The 16,153-nt window shown below is 36.4% G+C and overlaps 1 protein-coding gene across 1 annotated transcript; it reads left to right on the top strand.

Annotated features, from left to right (window-relative positions):
• Nucleotides 1-4,372: 4,372 nt before the first annotated feature.
• On the top strand, nucleotides 4,373-5,326 carry LOC122748390 (olfactory receptor 14C36-like). Its single transcript, XM_043994033.1, has one exon. The coding sequence runs from the start codon at nucleotides 4,373-4,375 to the stop codon at nucleotides 5,324-5,326; it is 954 nt and encodes a 317-aa protein (XP_043849968.1).
• The last annotated feature ends 10,827 nt before the right edge of the window (nucleotides 5,327-16,153 follow it).

Below are 16,153 nucleotides of genomic sequence, written 5' to 3'. Positions count from 1 at the left end.
TACTTTAAATTGAATTTCTCTTTCTATCTCTTGCTGCTGATAGAAATATAGAAATGCTGATGATTTATGTGGAATTATATATCCTGCAACTTTGCTAAAGTTATTAATTCTTTCAAGTAGTTTTTTTAGTTGATTCTTTAGGATTCTCTAAGCATAGCACCATATCATCTTCAAAGATTGATAGTTTTGTTCCCTCCTTTCATATTCTAATTCCTTTAATTCCAAAAATGTCACTTTCAACTACTGATAGAGCTACTAGACCCATACACCAAAGGGATAAAAAAAAAAGAGGGCTCGTATTAAATAGAGACGAATTTGCACATAAGTATTTGAGTTAGTTCCTTGTAGTAAAGTAATGTAGATGAAAGGAGTGCCATGAATTGAGAAATGTCTATCTAGCTAAGGCATACATGTGTCTAAAGTATATGAATATGATGGAATATTATTACAGCATGAAAAATGACAAAGGGGACATTACAGAGAGCCTTGAGAAGATTTTTACAAGCTGATGAAGAGAAAATGAGTAGAACCAGAAAACAATTCAGACTAAGTGGTTTTGTGATAAAAAACAAATTTGAAAAGGTTTAAGAATTCTCATCAATGAAATGACCAACTACATCTCCATAGGACCAGTGATGTATGTTCAATGCTATTTAGAGGTGATAGACCCAAGGTGAAGGAGAAACATACATTTTTGGTCATATAAAAATTTTGCTTTTCCTGACCATACTTATTTGTTATAAGAATAGGACTTTCCCCCCCTTTTTTGGACAGTAGGGAATTAGAGGTTGACAGGAGGGAAGTAATACAAGACATCACCCCATAATGAAAAACAAACAATAACAAAGAAAAGAATATAGTCTTCTTGATATGTTTTAATTAGAATTTATTTGAAATCAGATGATATTGTGCTGAATAAAAACTTATGGGGTAGCCCTATTACTGTCCCAAGTTGAGGGAAATTTCCTGAGGTTTATCATATATTTGTTACTTAGAAATTAGAGGCTACTGCACCAGTTTTGTGCATCAAGCATTTATTAAAGCATATTAAATATTGGTAAAGAGAGTGCATGTGACTCTGAAAGATAAGAAAGCCTAGCTAGGAAAGAGAAGAGAGAGCAAAATGGACACGTTCTGCCTCCTTGAGTGTCCAGGGCCAAGAGTGATCAGCAAATGTAAGCTCTCTAAAGGAAGGCTGAGAGACCACCCTTACACACTACTTAAAGCTAATTGACTAGCATCATTCAAATCTATTGGTTCATTGGACTTGAGGGTGGTCCAGAGCAGTACATGTTGAAGTCAGAACCCAGAAAACAGACTCTCTGGCAGGAACAAGGCTTTCCGGTGGCTACGGTTTTAACCTCTGTTCACAGTCCAAGGTCCCATTTGGCTGAGTCTGGGTCAGTCTTAAAAGGTCAGGCAGTTAGACCCTTGAGTGAAGAGGTCTCTGGGAGTCCCAAAACTCCATTATTTTCACACAATATGATATGGATTTCATATAAAACATAATATCAGTTATCATAATACACTGAAAAATTAGCAGATTTGTTCATGACAAGGATGGGGATTAGGAATCAATCTATAATTTCACTTGTTAAAGGCACTCCAGTATAAAGAAACCCCACCCCCCATCCACTGTTTATCACCCCCACCCCAGGACATTTGGATCTCTCCTTTTCTGACTTTTGAAGAATATGTTAAAGGGCTTATTTGACTCTTTTGAGGCAACATGAGAGATAATGAATCCTACAGTCATAGTAAGTATGCACAAACATGGACATTAATCAATATTTCTTGAACTCCAACCCAATGTTCCTGAGAGGACATTATTTGACACCGTGTATTTTTCTATCCAGAGATAATTACCTCAGGGCAATGCTCTCTGCCTCTCTGTATTTGGCTGGAGAACAGGAACACTTTCCCCAAGGAAAGGCAAGGACTATCTAGCAAGGGTGAAATTGGTCTGTTGGGGCCATCCTATCAAACATGCTATCCAACTTCAGCTACAAATATAATGAGGAAAACTGAGGGAAACCTGTTTCCCAACTGAGGAGAATAGAATTATGATGGCCAAACAACGATGGAAATATAATTTTCTGACATTCCATCCTGAGCTCTTTTCCACCACATAAGCATTCAGTAATATCATCTTTGGGCATCTCAGATTGGACAAGATAACAGCAAGAAGACATGTTGCCTTATTCAGGTAAGATAAAATGAGGTTGAATAGAATGATTTCCCCCATTTTCTCCTTTTATTTATTTTCTCCTTCTTCCATCTCTCCTACCCTCTCTTTCCTTCTCCCTCTACATACCTTCTTTCTTCAAACATTTTTCTGCTTTTATTGCTTCCTGGTAATGAAAAGCAGCATCTTAGAGAAAGGAAATATAAGTTGAAGCATTGTAGAATTAAAAGTGACTCTAGAGCAGCAAAAAGTAGTAAAAATATCTCAATTCAGGGGAGATAAAGAGCAGAAGTTGTTATGCATGTGATTGTGTGGGTGTGTAGGTTTGTATCAGAGAGACAGAAGTGGAATGGAGAGCAGAGGCCATCCAGTTCATTGATTCCATTTTAGGGATGAGACAAAATGCATAAAGAGGAAAAGTGACTCACTCAAAGTTGCACCTTTGATATTGCTTAACTCAGATATTAATTCAGGTTTGCTGATTCCAAAGCCAGTGCCATTCCTCACACATAGTAAAAAAAAAAGATCCCATCTCTGAACCAAGTAATCACTCAAGTAAAAATATTTCGTCCAGGGGCAGCTAGATGGCGCAGTGGATAGAACACCAGCCCTGGAGTCAGGAATACCTGAGTTCAAATCTGACCTCAGACACTTAACACTTACTAGCTGTGTGACCCTGGGCAAGTCACTTAACCCCAATTGCCTCACTAAAAAAAAAAAAAAATTGGTCCAGTCACCCCTGGTAGACATGACTGATGCCTGCAATGCTAAGGAACAGTAAAAGAAGATGGTACATTTTTGTAGCTGCCTATACTTTCATAGTTTACTACTTCAAATGTCAAGCAGAGAGGTTTCAAAGTTTTCAAAAGAGCCAAATACAAATTTTGAAATGCAAACACAGGTGTTCAAAGCAACTAACAAAATTTGACCATTTGCAATTGAAAATAATGTCTTATATCTTCAAATACAGAGAGTTTCCATCTCTCTAACCTCCTTTAAGTATTGGTTCATTTCATATTTTTATCCTATTTCTATCTCTAAAATAACCCCACTCATTTACCTGGCCCCCAAGTGGCTGAAGACCAGCCACTGACCCTGCACAGCCACACATCTTACTAAATCTCCAAGTGGAACTAAAATATATGGGTTAGTACATATAAAACTTTTTAAACACAATAGTCTTTAATGTTCATTTCTGAAATATTAATAAATCACATGTAAAAATCAAATACCACTTGGCAACATGGTAATATGGGAAGCAAGAATCCCCATAGTTTTCTCCAATAGCTTCTTAGTGTACAATCCCCCATGATAACATCAGCTATGGCGCTGAAAATCTCCTTTGCCCAATCCAGCCATCAATAGTATAGAGATATTCAGATTTAGCTTCTCACATAGGACAGGTATTTGGAAAGTAGTTTTATGCTGGGTTTGAAGGAACTTTTGTCTCTATGTTGTGGTGATGCTGCTATAACCCTGGAAAACGAGTAGCTGAGATCTCTTATGTGTCATTTGATGTTTAATTGGTGCCTTTCTTCCTTTTGATATCACATTGAATGATTAAAATTTCCCTCAATATTACCCCCATGAACATTCATCTGTAATAAAGATTTAAAAAAATATATAGTCCTTCTTTGAGAAAACAGAAGGACCACTATTGGTGAAGTATTGAATGTATCCATCCATTATGGGAAGCAATTTGGAACAATGCCCACCTTGAGATTGAATTGTGTATGATAACTTTTAACCCAGTGACACCACTTATTCCAAAGAGATTAAAGGAGGGAAAGGGTCCGGGTATATAAATATATTTATAGAAACCCTTTTTATCGTGACAAAAAAAATGGAAACCAGTTGCACCTTTGAAGTGTAAATCTGAATCTCCCATATAACTCATATATATATATATATATGTGTGTGTGTGTGTGTATATATATATATATGTGTGTATATATATATATACACACATGTATGTATATATACACATGCATATATATATTTCTTGAGAGGTAATCTGACTTGCCCAGAGTGACACTGTGAGTACATCAGGGACCATGTTTTATGCAGTAATGATAAGAATGTAATATTGTCTTCTAATCTTTACTTACAATATGTCCTTAATAATCACTGATTGATGGACTGTTTAATTTCTCTTTGGCTCTCTAGGTCATTTACTGGGGTCTGAAAATGTCTAACTTTACCACGACTGTGTCTGAATTCCTTCTCCTTGGGTTTTCTGATATCCGAGAGCTACAGATCTTATATTCTTTGCTTTTGTTTCTCATTTACTCAGCAGGCCTGATGGGGAATCTCCTCATTGTCATCATCACCACCTTTGACAGGAGACTCCACACCCCCATGTACTTTTTCCTTAGGAATCTGTCCATTGTGGATGCCTGCTTCATATCAATAACTGTTCCCCAGGCATCCATTAACTCCTTGGTGAACAACAGAGCTATCTCAGTTGCTGGGTGTGCAGCTCAGATATTCCTGGTGAATTTCCTGGCATATGTTGAGTTTACTTTGCTCACTGTCATGGCCCGTGATCACTATGTTGCCATATGCCACCCACTGCACTATCCAGTGATCATGAGTCCCCTGGTCTGTATGCAGATGACCTTAACCTGCTTGTTCACTGGCCTTCTGTATGCAGGTTTCCATACTGGTTATACATTTCAATTGTCTTTCTGCCAATCCAATGTGATCCATCAGTTTTTCTGTGATATCCCCTCTCTGCTCAAGATCTCTTGCTCAGAGACCTTCAACAATATGTTATCCTTACTTGTTTCTGCTCTGCTGATTGGGGTTGGCTGCTTTGTCTTCATCACTGCATCTTACATTAGCATATTTTCCACTGTGCTCAAATTTCCAGTGAAAGAAGACCAAAGAAAAGCCTTCTCTACTTGTGTCCCCCACATCATTGTGGTTTCTTTGTTTCTTATTTCAGGTTACTATGTATACCTTCAGCCACCTTCAGATGCTGGGTCCATTAAAGATATAATAATTTCAATATTCTATTCCATACTACCTCCATTTCTGAACCCTATTATATACAGTCTACGAAATAAACAGATAAAAGATGCTGTAAGAATAGTAATGAAGAGAGCTTTTGTTAAGAAATGGAGCAAGAGGGGCAGCTAGGTGGTGCAGTGGATAGAGCACTGGCCCTGGAGTCAGGAGGACCTGAGTTCAAATCAGTACTCAGACACTTGACACTTACTAGCTGTGTGACCCTAGGCAAGTCACTTAAACCCAAGTGCCTCACAAAAAAAATAAATAAAATAAAGCATGAGCTGCAGTTGTTTGCAAATATTGCTGAGCCTAATTCATAAATGAGAAATATCATGTATCTATACAAGTGTACATATATACAAATCATTATGTAAATATTTATATATATATATTCATACCTGTGCATAGACACATGTATGTGCATATATACATATATACATACATATATATGTAGATCTTGACAGAGAGAGAGAGAGAGAGAGAAGGAGAATTATTTTGTTGATTTATTGGGCTACTATTAGTATGTTGATAGGTAGAGATGAATCACTGGTCTAAATGAGTAAAAAATCCCTAGAATTGACTTTGATATTTCTATGATCAATAATATTTTTATCATTTTGAGGCATATTCAAGAATTCAAAACAATATAACTCCTTGGTTTTTAAGTGTCTTTTGGCATTACTATTTATGACATAAATAAGGATTGTATACCACCTATGGTTCAAAGACTTCTTTTTTCAACTCAAATTGAAACAGACAACTCTGGTCCCTTAAAACAAGGCTGTTCTTCTCAACCTAGGGGTCCTAGTGGTACCCTTGGATTTTAATATTATGTCTTTTTAAAAACATAACATGAATTTTTGGTATATGATTGTGATTAATACTACTGTGCTAAAAGAAGTGATGAACTCAATGATGGAAACACTTGTAAAGACTTGCATACATAACTGTATATGTGAATGAGATAAACTCTCCCATAAAATGGATGTGAATATATACTACACAGTGGCAGCAACATTGTGTGATGATCAGCTGTTTAAACTTGGTTCTTCTCAGCAGTGCAATGATCCAAAACAATTTGTAAGAACTCATGATAGAAAATGTTCTCAACATCCAGAAAAAAGAAGTGAGGATTCTGAATGCAGATTGAACCATTTTGTTTCTACTTTTGGACTGGTTTTTTTCCCCTTCTTTTTTGAGGTTTTTCCCTTGTGCTCTGATTCTTCTTTCACAACATGTCTAATGCAGAAATATGTTCAATGTGATTGTACATATATAACCTATATCAGATTGCTTTCCATCTTGGGGAGAGAGGAGGGAAGGGAGGGTGGGAGAAAAATTTGGAACTAAAAATCCTATGAAAACAAATATTGAAAACTCTCTTTTGGAGAGTTGGAGTTGAAAACTACAGTTACACATGTAACTGGAAAATAATAAAATACTTTTATAAAAGAAAAAGATCAACTTGTGTTGGCATTGTCACACAAAAGCAATTCAAATATATGTTGTCTGAAAATGCAAGGTTCATCTTGAGTTTTCTGCAGTTGGCCTTGATCACTCCCTGATCTATGGTTGTCTTTTTTTTTTAATAATAAACATTTTTAATGCTAAAAAAATAAAGTAACTAAAGCTAAAATAAAATATTTGGGAGGTCTACCTTCCAAGAGGTATACAGGAACTCTATGAACACAATTACAAAACACTTTTCACACAAACAAAATCAGATATAAATAATTAGAAAAATGGCAATTGCTCATGAATAGGCTGAGCCAAAATAAAAGTGACAATTCTTCCTAAATTAATTTATTTATTCAATGCCATACCAATCATACTACCTAAAATATTTTATAGAGCTAGAAAATATAGTAATAAAATTCATCTGGAAGATCAAATGCTCAAGAATATAAAAGTAACTAATAAAAAATACATAGGAATGTGGGATAGCCATGTTAAATATGAAGTTATACTATAAGGCTGCAGTCATCAAAACTATTTTGTACTGGCCAAGAAATAGTGTGGTGGATCAATGGAATAGGTTAGGCACAGGAGACACAGTTATAAATTACTATAACAATCTACTGTTTGATAAGTCCAAAGACTCCAGCTTCTAGAATAGGAACTCAGTATTTGACAAAAACTACTGGGAAAACTGGAAGATAGTATGTCAGAAACTAGGCATAGAGTTATATCTTATACCATATATCAAAATAAGATAAAATGGGTACATGATTGTGAGAAAATAATGGGATTTTGCAGATGCCCAAGGGCCCTACCTGAAGATTGATTTGGAATTGATTGAATTGGACAAGACTAAGAGACTGAGAACCTACTTAAGGTTGACTAAACTGAGATCACACCTGGCTGGCCCTGAGTGGGGTGTTGTTCTCAGAGACTGTGGACTACAACATCAACATGAGACCACCCTCAATCAATCAGCTTGAAGGACCTCCCCTTCTGGGGGAGAGGGACAGGAAGTAGGAAGTGAGGCTAGTTTCTGGGCTCTGGTCTTTTTTGGCTCCAGAACCATGGGTTGGCGACTGAGGGAAGGAGGACTCCATTCTGAACCCTAGGGTAGATAAAACTTTTCCTTAAACTTTCTGAACTCCATGTGTTCTTTACTAACCCCTAACAAAAATTGGTGCTGACATTTCTAGCTTATAAGTAAACCTTAGGTAATTCTCCCCCCACACTGGGGATAGAAACAAGGTGACCACACATTAGATTTTTAAAGTCACATGATTTAGACACAAAGGGTGATACCATAGGTAAATTAGGAAAATAATTAATAGTTTACTTCTCAGATCTATGGAGAGGAGAAGAATTTATGACCAAACAAGAGATAGAGAGTATTATGAAATGCAAAATGGATGATTTTGTTTACATTAAATTAAAAAGGTTTTGTACAAACAGAAACAATGCAGCAAAAATTAGAAGGGAAAAAGAAAGCAGGGAAACAATTTTTACAGAGTTTCTGATAAAGTCCTCATTTCTAAAATATGTAGGGAACTAAATCAAATTTATAAAAATGCAAATCATTTACTAATTGAGAAATAGTCAAAGGATATGAACAGGCAGTTTTTAGATGAAGAAATCAATGCTATCTATTGACATATGGGGAAAAAAAATGCTCTAAAGCCTGCCTGACTAGAGAAATGCAAATTAAAACAACTCTGATGTTCTACTTCACACCTGTAAGATTGGCTAATATTATGAAAAAGAAAAATAACAAATGTTTGAGAAGCTGTAGAAAAATTGGAACACTAATGCATTTTTGGTGGAGCTCTGAACCGATCTAACCATTCTGGAGAACAGTTTGGAACTATCCCAAAAGGGATATAAAACTGTTCATACCCCTTGATCCAGTGGTGTCACTGCTAGTTCTGTAAACCAAAAAGATCATAAAAAAGGGAAAATGATCCACATGTACAAAAATATTTATAGCTGCTCTTTTTGTGGTGGCAAAGAATTGGAAATTGAGGGGATGCCCCTCAATTGGGGAATGGCTAAACAATTTGTGGTATGTGAATGTATTGGACTTATAGCACTATTGTGCTATAAGAAATGATAAGCAGGCAGAATTTAGAAAAAACCTGGAAGGACTTATATTGGACTGATGTCAAGTGATGCGACAAAGACCAGGAGAACATTATACACCCTAACGGTGACATTGTGTGGTGATGCTGTGATAAACTTGGCTTTTCTCAGCAGTACAATGATCTAAGACAATTCCAAAGGACTCATGATGGAACATGCTCTGTCCATCAATAGAAAAGAAAGAAAGAAAGAAAGAAAGAAAGAAAGAAAGAAAGAAAGAAAGAGAGAGAGAGAAAGAGAGAGAGAGAAAGAAAGGAAGGAAGGAAGGAAGGAAGGAAGGAAGGAAGGAAAGAAAAAAGAACTGTGGATTCTGAATGCAGATTGAACAATAGTGTTTCTATTTTTTTTTTTTTGGTTTTCCCCTTTTGTTCTAATTCTTCTTTCACCACATGACTAATGCAGAAATATGTTTAATGTGATTGGATCTATATACCCTATATCAGATTGCCTGCTGTCTTGAGGAGGTGGGAGGGAAGGGAAGGACAAAAATTTGGAACTAGAAATATTATAAAAACAAATGTTGAAAACTATCTCTACATGTAATTAGAAAATAATAAAATACTTTTACAACAAAGAAAAAGGAAAGATCTTGTCAGCCCAAATGACAAAAAAGAAAGGAAGTACTAGCACTACTGATGTGAGGGCTTGCTGAGCCCTTTTCAGGGCTGCTCCTCCACTTTTGGTGTTTACGTGTCACCAAACTCTCGCCTGTGGCTCCAAAAAGTTGGAGAATGTACAGTGGCCTCACTCTGGTAAAACCGTCACAGTATATGGGGCAAAATAGGTTGAGGATAACCAACACTCCCTAAACCTGTTGGTGAGTTAGGAGAATGTCTACCCTAACATGTGAAGACTTCCCTAAGCAGCATGGGTGAATAAGAACCATTTATTCCAATGTCCATGGAGGTAGCTGAAGCAGGAACTGTGAAACACTTAGAGTTTGGTCAGACACCAAAGATGATGGCAAGGTTATCCACTGCATCCTGGGCCATCTCCAGTCACCTTGACTGATGGCCTTTTGCAACTTTGCCTCACTTAAATTTGATACACAAGCAAGTCAAGATATCATCATGTGATGAATGAGAAATGACAACCCAGAAGAGAACATTGTAGTCCTGATCTGTTTCATTCCTAACTTATTATTTGAAATCAGAGGACATAAAATGTATCCCATTCCATCAATTAATAGCTATGTCAAAAATGACATGATATTAAGTGTCATGTAACAACCTAAAAATTGGCAGAGTTGCTTGTGACAAGTATAGGAATTGCAATTGACTATGATTTCATTGGTTAAAATATCTCCAGCATGAGGATTCCCCCCAATACTGATAATCATTCCCTTCTCTACCAATTATGTCTCTTTTTTAGGAGATGTATTTTTTTTTGTTTATGATATTTTATTTTTTTCAATTACATGTAAAGATAGTTTTCAGCATTCATTTTTGTAAGATTTTGATTTCTAAATTTTTCTCCCTCACTCTTTTCTTTCTTCTCCCCAAGACAGCAAGAAATCTGTCATAGTTTATGTAAAATCACATTAAACATATTTCTGTGTTAGTCATAATGTGAAAGAAGTGTCAGAACAAAAGTAAACACACACACACACACACACACACACACACACAAACAAAACAACAAATAAAGTGAAAAGAGTATGCTTAGATCTCCAGTCAGACTCCATAGTTCTTTTTCTGGATTTGGACAGTGTTTTCCATCATGAGACATTTATAATTGTTTTGGATCATTGTATTGCTAAGAAGAGCTAAGTGTATCACAGTTGATTATCACTTAATGTTGCTATTATTGGGTACAATGTTATGAGGTATTTTTTGGAACTGAATGTGATGTAAAAAGCAAAATATATGTTAAAATGTTTTACCCAAAATTTGTGAAGCTCTTTTGCTTCTATGTCAGCCAAATCCATAATCATAGCCACAATATATCTGTATCAATTAAGCTAACAAACTAAACACTCTTCAAGACACTTGAATCTGCCCCTTTTCAGCCTTTTCAAGAATGGGTGAAAAGGGCTATTAAATTATTTTGAGGCCACCTGACAGACAATGAATCCTAGTCACAGTAAATATACACACAAATGAAGATTAATTAATATTTCTTGAACCCCAACACCATATTCCTGATAAAAAAATTATTTGACACCTTGTCTTTTTCTACCCAGAGACAATTACCTCAGGGCAATGATCTCTGACTGTCTGTTTTGGCTAGAAAGCAGGGACAATGTCCCCAAGGAAATGTAAGGACTATCTAGCAAAGGTGAAATTGGTCCACTGGGGCCATCCTATCAAATATGCTGTCCAACTTCAAGTACAAATAAAATGGAAAAAAAGTAGGGGAAAGCACACTTCCAGAAAAAGAGAATAGAATTATGATAGGCAGCTGATAATGGAAACTATCACTTTCTGCCAATCCAGGGGGAATTCATATGTTATTTTCCATGGCATGGAAATTCAGTAATATCTTCTCTGAGCAACTGAGATCAGAGAAAGTAACAGCAAGAAGACTTGTTGCCTTATTCAGGTAGGAGAAAATAAGTTGGAATGCAATGCTTTTTTCCTATTCCCCCTTTTATTTTTTTTCACCTTCCTGCCTTCCTTCCTCCCTCTCTCCCTCCCTCTCTTCTTCCCTTCCACCTTTCTTTTCTTTCTTTTACTCTTTCTATATTTCAATCTTTCTTTCACTCTTTCTTTCTCTATCCTATATATCCCCATTTCCAAGCATTTCAGGAGTTTCATTCTTTTCCTGATAATGGGATGTCACAACTTAGGAAAAGAAAAGAAAAATGCAAGCAAGGTTAGAATTAAAAGTGAATTAGACTGTAGAACAACAAAAAAGTCAAACATCATGGTTCAGGTTGGGCTACAGAGGATCCATTCCTATACACGTGGCTGTGTGGGTGTGTATGTTTGTGTCTTAGATGAAGAACTGGAATGGATAGTAGAGGCCATCCATGCCATCAATTTCATTTTATGGTGGTAAAAATGCATAGAACGGAAAAGCGACTTGCTGAAGGTTCTAGTTGTAAGAAGCTTAACTCAAATGTGAATCCATGCCTGCCTATTCCAAAGCCAGTGCCATTATTCATCTATATTCAAAACCTTCCTTCTTTGAATCAAGTATCATTCACCTAAATATATTTGGTCCAGTGGCCATTGGTAGACATGACTAATGCCAACAACATAAAGGAGAAGTAAACAAAAGGAAGACAATACACTTTTGTAGATACCAATATTTCAAAGTTTTCTACTTCAGATGCAAGGAAATGTTGGCAGAGACACGTGAGACCTTTAGAAAGAGCTGAATACAAAACTAGTAATGCCAAACCAGAAGTTAGAGAAAGCAAAAAAATTAATCCCTTTGCCACCTGAAAGTGATGTCTTATACCTTCAAACCAAGAGAGCTTTCATCTCTCTAACCTACTTTAAATATTTTTGAATTTCATATTTTTTACTCTTTCAATTTCTAAAATTTCCTCCTCTTTCTCATTTCTTTACCTGGGAGCCATGCTGCTGATATTGGACCACTCCCTGATGCTGCCTAGCCACAGATCTTAACACATCGCTGCCTGGAACGAGAAGAAATGGGTTAGTACATATTAAATTTTTAAATAAAACTCAGCCTTTAGGGTTGATTCTTGGAAACATAGACTTATAGGAATCAGGAGTCCCCATAGTTTTTCTGATAGCTTCTTAGTACAATATCACCAATGATAGACTCAGATATAGTGATGAATACCTCCTTTGCCCAATCCAGGGACCAAGGGTTTAAGAGATTCAACTTTTGGTTCTCACATATGAAAGGTATTTGAAAAATAGTTTTGTGTTAGCCTTGCAAGAACTTTTGTCTCTATATTGAAGTGATGATGCTATTACCCTGAAAAACTTGTAGCTTAGGCCCCCAATGCATCATTTAATGTTTAATTGGGACCTTTCTTCTTGATTAATTAATATTTTGCTAAATATCAACCACAAGAGCAGTCACTTGTAAAAAGATTTTTAAAATGTAGTCTCTCTGTGGGAAAACATAAGGAGCACTATTGGTGGTGCTTTATAATTGTCCAACCATTACAGAAAGCAATTTGGAACAATGCCTAACTGCCAGCTTAATTGTGAATAATTTCCTTTGATTCAGAGATATCATTTATTCCAAAGATATTAAAGAAAAAGGTAAATGACATGTATGTATAAATATATACATAGCAACTCTTTTTTGTGATGACAAAGAATTTTTAACTTAGGGGATGAGCTTCAATTGGGGACGGAAAAACCAATTGTGGTCTGCAAATGTGATAGAATACCAGGTTACTTTAAGTATGGAAAGGGATAATTTAAGAAAAACCTGGGAAGTTGAAGACCTATGTAAACTGATACAAAATGAAGTAAGAAGAAACAGGAGAATAATATATAATGAAACATGTTATCTGCCTTTAGATAGAGAGGTGATGGGCTCAGGGTGCAGATTGATGCATCCATCCTTCCTTCCTTCTGTGAGATTAAAATTGGATATTAGATCATAAATCTCCCCTACTTAACCTTTCCCTTAATTTATCTCCCAGACTAGTAAATGGAAGAAGCTTCTGGTTTTCTAGATAGAGCCTTTATTGTATGGTAGTCACAAGGTGATATTGATTAGAAGGATAGGAAAGTAGAAATACAATACAAATCATCTTAAGTCTAGGCTTAGTCTATATTCTGTATAAAACTCACCAAAACCCAAGGCCACTTTTGGGGAGAGAGACCGAGTCAAGCGCGTGCTGTTAACCGAGAGCCGGGCCGAGTCAAATTCCAGTCCGCGTCTGTCTGTGCAGTGCAGCCAGGAGACCAGCGGAGCAGGAAAAAGCTCCCACTTCCGTTCTCTCCTTGCCTTTTAAGCTCGCACCCCAGAAGTCAGAAGTCGAGTGCTCAGCAGGCAATACTGTTGGTCTCCTCCCCAAAAGGGTGGTCCTAAAAAAACCCCAAAACTGGCGTCTCTCCATTATCTAACTGACTGTTAAAACTTTTTACCACATTCCCCCCTTTTGTTCCTCAAGAAACAAAATATTTCCTTGACGGAACAGTAAAAAGAATATAATAACTATTGCTAACTAATAATATGTGAACAACAATGTAGAAAAGGAAGAGAGGAAAGTTTTGTCCAGAGGGGCAATTTTTTTTTTTTTGTCCTCATGAACTGACGCTTTGACATTAGTCTTGCAAAGGGAGAGCCTCTGCAGAGAGTACATGTTACAGATAGTGTATATTATAACAGAAAGGAGACAGTAAAAAACTAACAAAACATATAAAGTCTCTGAGTTCTCTTGTCTTCTGGAAGTGGCAAGATGTCATCAGGAGGAAACTGTATTCTGGTCTGGAAAACTGGATTCTGGACTCTGCTCTGGATTCTGGTCTGGAAAAACTGGATTCTGGACTCTGGTCTGGAAAGCTGGATTCTCTTCTTTAACTGTTTGAATTGCTGTATTTTTACTAAACCTTAGCATAGCATTGTCAATGATCAAATTAATAAATTCCATTACATTCCCTCCTTTATATCCTTAGACTTCTAATAGAGGGTTGAGGTAGTTATGCAATCTGTAACACTTTTTACCACCATGTGTCTGGATCAAAGACAAATTTAGTATGTGTTCATGACACCTGAAAATGTTATGGAAAGGTTATCATACCATATCTCATGGTTCTGAGACAGCCAGTGATTGTGCTAGGCCACAGGTGAGTTCAACTGAGTGAGATAAAAAGATAAATAAGTTCAGTTAAATTAGGTTAAATTAGGTTAAATTAGGAGGGAGAGAGGATGAATACTGGACTGTGCCTAGTAATTGTGCTCTACATAGTCACCATCATAAGCAAACCATGGACTTACGTATACCTGTCTCTCCTTTTGTTGCACATATATTCTCTCCAGGGCCTGCATCAGAGTTCACAGCAAGTTAGTCTCTGAAATGATAAGTTTCCATACTTCAGAAATCTCATTAATTTCACCAAAGACAGTATGATGGTAAAAATGCGTGCTATGCTGCATAACTGAGAACATATTAGTGATATATACAATAATTCCAAACCATACCCAGAGTATAATGACATATAAATAATAAACGAATGTAAATAGCTGATTATATTAGACATTGTTACATAATCTTCTTTTAGACATTATTACATAATCTTCTTTTAGCAAGTAGACCACATCATCTTATACATGAATTCTCTAGTATAACAGTAGCAGATACTTAAAGTGGTGATTAATTCATCAAAAAGAAATAAGACTTCAATTAGCAAGATTCAATATTCAATGTTTTCAGTGAGGTATCAAGCAATAGGGTTCAATAACCCTCTCTCAAAAAGAAAGAGTTAAAAAAAGAATTCTGGTAGCTTCTGAGGCCCGATGGCCTCACCCACAGCATATACTTAAAATGCCTTTGAAAAGTCACTTAGTTTACAAAATCGGGTTTTTAAAGAAAAGCAAAAGAAACAAAAGTAAAAAAAAAAAACAAAAAACAAAGCAAAACCAAAAACCAAAAATAAAAGGCAAAAGATTCGCTAAGCACCCTTTTGTGCTCTTAAAGAACTTAAAGGTGGGGTGAATTCCAGGTCTTTTCAGTGCCTTTCAAAAGTCAAAACAAAACAAAAACAAAAAGGATTAAAAAAAAATAGGTATAGGGTAGGTAAAGGGTGGGGGAAATTGAGGTGGGCCAGAAACCTAGGCCATGTGCTTCAGTGCTTTGCCTGTAGAAGGAAATGCTTGTTAAATTTTAAGGTATTTAAGCTGCTAGAGTTTGGGGTATGCCACATTGTTTTAAGTGGTTCCCCAGTTCTCTGCATGCCAAAGTGGCAGGGGTTTCTGAATTGTCATTGATCTTTCTAATGCTATCATAATGTTCTTTATGGTAGAAAATGTGGAGTTCTCTAGCATCAGTTTTGTCTGTGCCACTGATTTTCAAGAAAGGCTGATTTAATTGATGAACCACCACATTCAGCTGATGCTGCTTAGCAAATGCTACAATTGTATCATTTCCTCCCCACTTTCCAAATTTCTTTAATTCATCAACATATTCTTCAAAAGGGGAGTCATTTACCCTAAAAGACTCAAACTCTTGTCTATGGTTAATCATATAAGAAGCAGCTTCTTGTCTGTGTCTGAGATGACTTCTACAGTGACCTTCTAGCTGGTCTGTTAAGGCCCTAAAAAGGCAATTTCTGTCTCCTGATAATTTACGAAGACTGAGTCCCAAAGCATTTAACTGATCAGTGGGATTATCAAATGGGAACTGCCTGTTTCCTCTGAACTCTCTTTGCTCTTTAACAGTTGCTTTCATTAGGGTTTTTAGCTCTTTAGCGTCTACTTCAGGTT

The sequence above is a fragment of the Dromiciops gliroides genome, chromosome 3 (genome assembly GCF_019393635.1).
Source record: "Dromiciops gliroides isolate mDroGli1 chromosome 3, mDroGli1.pri, whole genome shotgun sequence".
NCBI classification, from domain to species: Eukaryota; Metazoa; Chordata; class Mammalia; order Microbiotheria; family Microbiotheriidae; genus Dromiciops; species Dromiciops gliroides.
This window is presented reverse-complemented; position numbering and strand designations above follow the sequence as displayed.

Bases quoted from the DNA above. Each gene is read 5' to 3' on its own strand.
- LOC122748390 (XM_043994033.1), top strand. From the start codon at position 4,373: ATGTCTAACTTTACCACGACTGTGTCTGAATTCCTTCTCCTTGGGTTT.